The following is a 5,861-nucleotide window of genomic DNA, read 5'->3' on the forward strand; positions in this document are numbered from 1 at the left end:
TGAAGGCACAGAGAATGTCTCGAAGAGCCATAAGCGCCTTTAAATCGTGAAGATGAACTAGGAAAAAGACAGGAACTTTAAAATATGTTAATGGATTTGGGGAGTTTGTCATAGCATTGTCTCACAACAATGAAAACCAGATAAACCCTAATTCAATGGATCAAGTTATCTGTTGTTTGTTTTATGACATAATTTAGAGGAAGCAAATCACTTCTATTTCTTTCTTTAAAAAACAAAAACAAAGTAAAATGTAAAATGGTTGTGATTCTTTTTGGTTTAGCGGCAAAAGAACTTTTGAGTTCAACTTATTTTGGTTTACCAGCAGTTTGTTAACACAGAGAATGAAACATGACATTTCGATTTTTTTTTTGCGGTTTGTTGATTTTGGTTTTTCTATTTAGCAAGTTTCTTTTTAACCAATCTTCTTTGCAGCCAATAAAATATTGTCCATTAATATATCAGCACTTGACAATTGATATAAGTTTTCATTTCCTTACAATAATCACGTAAATTAATTGCAACTTTAAGCCATATTGCAGATAAATAAATTTCAACGTATTGATATTTTTTAGTACCTATGTATTCGGTTCCTATTCATTGGAGATTGTATCTAGAAATAAATAAAACTGGTGATAAAATGAATTTCCGAGATCATTATTTTTAGTTTATTAAGTGTCGTCGTGTTCTTATTCTATTCGGTGGGTGGACTCTTAGGACTGGCTGGGTGGGGTTCCTGACCTCCCATAGTGGGTAGGGAGGTACTGACTGTCTTCTATCCCCTATATCTGTATTCCAACTTGCTTTCTGTCTTTGTCTTGGAATGAGATTACTTAGTTTTGTCTTGACCCTAGCCAGAGTTACTGGGCTGGGAGGGAAACAGTCGAATGTATAGTTATAGTTTTGGGAGATATTTTTTCCCTTGCAAATCATTTCTGTTATGTATTGTTATTTTTAACATAATATGATTTGTAAACATTTGAGTGTATTCATCTTAGTGGGATCTTGTGCTGGTGTCTGGGTGAGACATTTAGGTCTGAGTGGGGTTCCTACCTCCCATAGTGGGCAGGGAGGTACTTGCTGTGTCTTCTATCCCCTCTTATCTGTTTTCCAATTACTTTCTGTCTTTGTCTTGGAGTGAGATTGCTTGATTTTGTCCTGACCTTGGCTGAGAGGGAAACAGTCGAATGTATAGTTATTGTTTTGGGAGATGGTATTTTTTTATTTTTAAATCATCTCTCTGTTATGTACTGTTACTCTTTTCATTTTTAACATGATTTAAATTTGTAAACATTTGAGTGTGTTCCTATTAGTGGGGATCTGTGCTTGTGTCTGGATGAGACTTTTAGGTGATCTCAAACTAAGTACTTTGATAATGTGCTCTTGGAATGTACATCTGTTTCCTATTTGAACCATTTCCCCTTTGTCTTCCCTTTTCTTGGGTGCTTTAATTGTAATTCTAGAACTTATTACTGTCCCGTTTTCTTCCTTTTCACTGGCGCTGATATGACCTTATGTGTTGCGAGCGCCCTTAAAAACAAACAAACAAACAGACATTTAGGTGATCTCAAACTAAGTACATTGATGGTGTGCTCTTGGAATCTACATCTGTTCCCTATTTGAACTACTCCCCTTTGTCTTACTTTCCCCCCCCCCCCCCCCCCCCCCCCAAGTCCTTTTAATTGTACATCTAGAATCTTTTCACTATCCACTTTTCTTCCTTTTTACTGGTGTTGATATGACCTAAACCAAACAACTTAGGACTGGGAAACGTTGGCCGTCCTTGGCCAATGGAATTTTCATCGAGTCACACTCTTGCTATCTCTTGTATTCCCCTATATCATTGATTGTCCTCTCCATGTGGGTCTGCATGCTTGTTCTGGAGTGAAAACATATTTACATGGTTTCACTTAGGCCCTTCTTGGAATCTTTTCTTGCGGAGATAGTCGGATGGATTATCTCTTTTTCCTTCTTCTATATCATGTGGTGTGGCTCGTTGGCTTTGTGGCTCGTCTTGTCACAAAAGTCAAGCAATGTTAAGCGTGATCAGTCACCGGGTGGGTAAATGTGATCTTGAAAAATTCTGGTCCCGACGTTGTGTCCTTGTGTAAGGATTTTTACAAACATTATTCCATTCGACTCAGTTGTGAATGACAATCTGGCTACAAAAAGTGACCGATTGAGTGCTTGTACTAAAAAGACGACTAATAGGAGACTGATACTACATGAAATGGAAATATGGTTCCATATGGTATAATGGGGGAATAAATGAAACATTGCGAAGCGCATTGAGCATGGTTAATCCGTTTAAATGCGCTATAAAATGTTCATATTATTTTATTTTTTAAATTCTGAATGTGAATGTGAGGTATTTATTTATTAACTGTCTTTGTATCGTCTCTTGATACACTTTTTGGTGTGATCCTGTGTTAATGTTAGTAGTGTTCAGTGAAACTTTTCGTTGCATCTCAAACTGAGTCATTCACATGCTCTTGAAAAGTACATTTTTTTAAAAAAGAGCTTTTATATAGCGCAATATCAACTAAACATGCTCAAAGCGCTTTACAAAGGGTTCCTGACCATCAGCAACACGCAACTTGTAGAACGAGACATGACGCCTGTTAGGCGATATTACAATTTTTCCGACAGACAACGCTGTTAACGGCCGGTAACTCATTTTACACTTGAGTACGGTGAGCGAATGTGAGTAATGAGACTTTTCCAAGGACTCAACTATCCGCCGAGCGAGACTCGAACCCAGGACCTTCCGATCCGAAAGCGAGTGTCATACCACAAGACCACATCGCCGCATACTTCTATTTTTTCTTCTTGAAGAAGCTCTGTGTAATCCTTTTTGCTGGATGCGTGTAAGTGCTGATCTATTTCATTATTTATTTATCATCTTCCTTTTTCTTTTGAAATACATTAAGGTGTCGCAAAACGCTATAAAACACCTTTAAAATGTTTTTTTTTAATGTTTAAATCTGGTGTAAAGGCAAATTGCTTGGATTTACCTGTTACTTGCCATTTTGGACTTAGCCAGTACGCACCTAGAAAAACATAAGCTTTTATGTAGCACAATATCTACTAAATGTGTTCAAAGCGCTTTTCAATGCGTCTTATGCGAACAGCAACGCTTCACATGTAGGTTAAAACAAAGAAAGGGCTCTTAGTTTCTTTTCGACAGTTACGTTATTGTTACCAGCAAGTGCTCATTTTATACCTGAATGCGGAAAGAGAATCTTAGTAAAGTGCCGTTTTAAATCACTCAATTTTGCGCCGTCATGCACAAGACTCGAACTAGGAATATATCAGTCTGAAGAGACAACAAAGCCGCACAAATCTTTTTCTATGTATTCTGCGCATAAATCTATATAGATGGTTCAATACCATTCTCCCATCAGACAGAGCTCAAGATTACTTTATTGGCTTTTATTTTTCTAAAAATTAAAGTCTCATGTATAACTCTTTAGGATTACCAGATGAATAGAATGATTGTAGAACAACTCCGGCTTCGATAACATTCTTTTTAATAAAGATATTATAATTTAAGCACCACAATATTTACTTGCCTTGAATATCAAGGAGCATTTTTCTGTATTATGATTGTCAATTCTATATGTCATGTTATAATAATAATAATAATAATAATAATAATAATAATAATAATAATAATAATAATAATAATAATAATAATAATAATAATAATAATAATAATAATAATAATAATAATAATAATAACGATGGTGGTGGTGATAATAATGATGATAAGAGTGACACAAAAAGAACAGAACCCGTCTTTTTTCATAGTAATATTGCTAATGTCCTGGAATTTGCACCATTTATTGAATGGTAATGGTCTTGAAAGCTGATTCGTTCTTTTTGTGTCACCTGGTAGACAGCAAATAAGCAAATGTTGTCATTTTACATGTTTAGAATAACTATAACATGTCCATCAGTCATGCTAATTCGTAAACATTTTTTTGTATCCCGTTTGTGATTTGATAACTGACGAGATTTGGTGTCTCAATCAAAATTGCTTTCTGTCTTGGTCTTGGAATGAATGACTAATTGATTTCGCCTTGCTGCGAAGTTACTTTGTGCCGCCGGCCTATATGTTCTAAGTTTAGGAGATACTGCTTTTCATCGTAAAGTTTAGCATATGATGCTTTTCGTTAACACTTGCGCATCTCTCCTGTCTTTCTAGCCGTGGTAGATAGGAGATAGGCTACCTACTATACGTAATTGTCAATTATGTGAGTACACCTCTATAAAATCCAAACCAAACATGCATACAACAATATACACACATTCTACAAAAATAAACCCACTAGAGAACATTGATGAACACAATATCCATTCAGTGAACTCAAGGCACTTAAAAGTTGTCCAATAAGCAATAGCCAATACTAACATGAAAGACGAGACATGATGCCTGTTGGACAACATTACATTTTTCTCCGACACAGGCAACACTGTTTCCGACCAGGTACTCATTTTTCACCTGAGTACGATGAGAGAATGTGTTTTCGATTCATGCCGCCAAATAAACAGCTAGCAACCGCCCCTGGTCTTGCTCTGATCGGGATCCGACCCCCTTTAAATTATCTTTTCATTCGATATTATGGTTGTGTTGATTTTAGTCTCTCGATTTATTTTAACAATTTGAGCGCAACGATTTTCTCTTGGAGGGTGTCCTGTGCCTGAGCTTGTGCCCGAGGAAGAAAAATGACGTGCTCTCAGAATAGACATCCGTGTATGCTTCATTTGCAATCAACTTCTGTGTCGAGCAGTCAAAATCAAGATAATAATCATTTTTGACTAACCCTTAATGTACGTTGAGATTAAAGAAGTGGCACACGTCTAGCGAGACTCCTAAAACAGGTATAGCAAACTTTACCTAGACCAAATGTAAATGAAAGATTAATTTAGGCAGTATTATCTTCGATTTTAATTCTTTGATCACAATACGGCAGTGAAAAGACCGTCGCCATAATATTTGGATCTTGCTGAGACGTTTTCATTTCTTAAATCAGCCTCTGTGACAAAATGTCTGTATCCCATAATCATGTAGAGTCCCTCACAGGCTTTGTCTATTTTCTTCACCAAGGGAAATGAGAGGACTGATCTCCATTTGTAAGCAGTTTTGTAGGGATTTTTCCTTCTCGTCTTTTTTGCTGAAACGTGCAATTTAAAAAATAATCATGAAAGAAAGGAATAAGAATTCATGTTATAAGTTTTTTTTTTATGAGTTTACAGGCACTAGCAAAACTATTATCTCAAATTATTTTACACAAACACAGCTTATCATATTCACTATATATTCACTTTTCCCTCATACGGACTAGACAATATTTTCCCTCATACGGACTAGACAATAAACGAAGGAAGATTTGTGCAACCTTTTTGGCGCTTTTGCAATCCTGTATATATATATATTATTTTTTTTAAAACCTATCAATAATATCTCCGTGTATTAAGTCTGAAATAAACAATTCATTTCCAAAGATTAAAATTGTTGCTGTTGTTGTGAATGAGGTGACAGAAAATAATCCCTAAATCATTCCAATTATGATCTATTTTCAATGAAAACTAAAAAATATGATTGAATTTCGTCTTCACCGGGTAATGGATCAATCTATTAGAAGAAAAAAAAAAGAGATCTTAGATCTGCTCCCTTCATCCCAATGTTCACAAGTGTACATGATTATGAAACTGTCCAATGGGGTAACTCAGATAAATAAATTCTTTTAAATATTAACCATAAAAACGGAAACATGCATACTGCAGGATACAAACTCAAAGTGGCATCCATTGTGTTTGAAATGGAGGAACACAATAATGAAGAAAATAGAAACTGCAGA

General features: G+C 35.6%; 1 protein-coding gene across 4 annotated transcripts in view; it reads right to left on the bottom strand.

The window, feature by feature from the left end:
* Positions 1–4,829: 4,829 nt before the first annotated feature.
* Positions 4,830–5,861, bottom strand: part of LOC144957870 (carbohydrate sulfotransferase 1-like) — a 19,250-nt gene continuing 18,218 nt past the window's right edge. For all 4 annotated transcript variants that reach the window (XM_078889389.1, XM_078889372.1, XM_078889364.1 and 1 more), the window contains one exon: positions 4,830–5,174. In XM_078889389.1, coding sequence (XP_078745515.1) covers positions 4,960–5,174 — 215 coding nt within the window. In that variant the 3' untranslated portion in view covers positions 4,830–4,959. The remainder of the gene's footprint in view (positions 5,175–5,861) is intronic.

This window comes from Berghia stephanieae, chromosome 1, assembly GCF_034508935.2.
Source record: "Berghia stephanieae isolate SIO BIC M18660-M18661 chromosome 1, UCSD_Bste_1.3, whole genome shotgun sequence".
Classification (NCBI taxonomy): domain Eukaryota; kingdom Metazoa; phylum Mollusca; class Gastropoda; order Nudibranchia; family Aeolidiidae; genus Berghia; species Berghia stephanieae.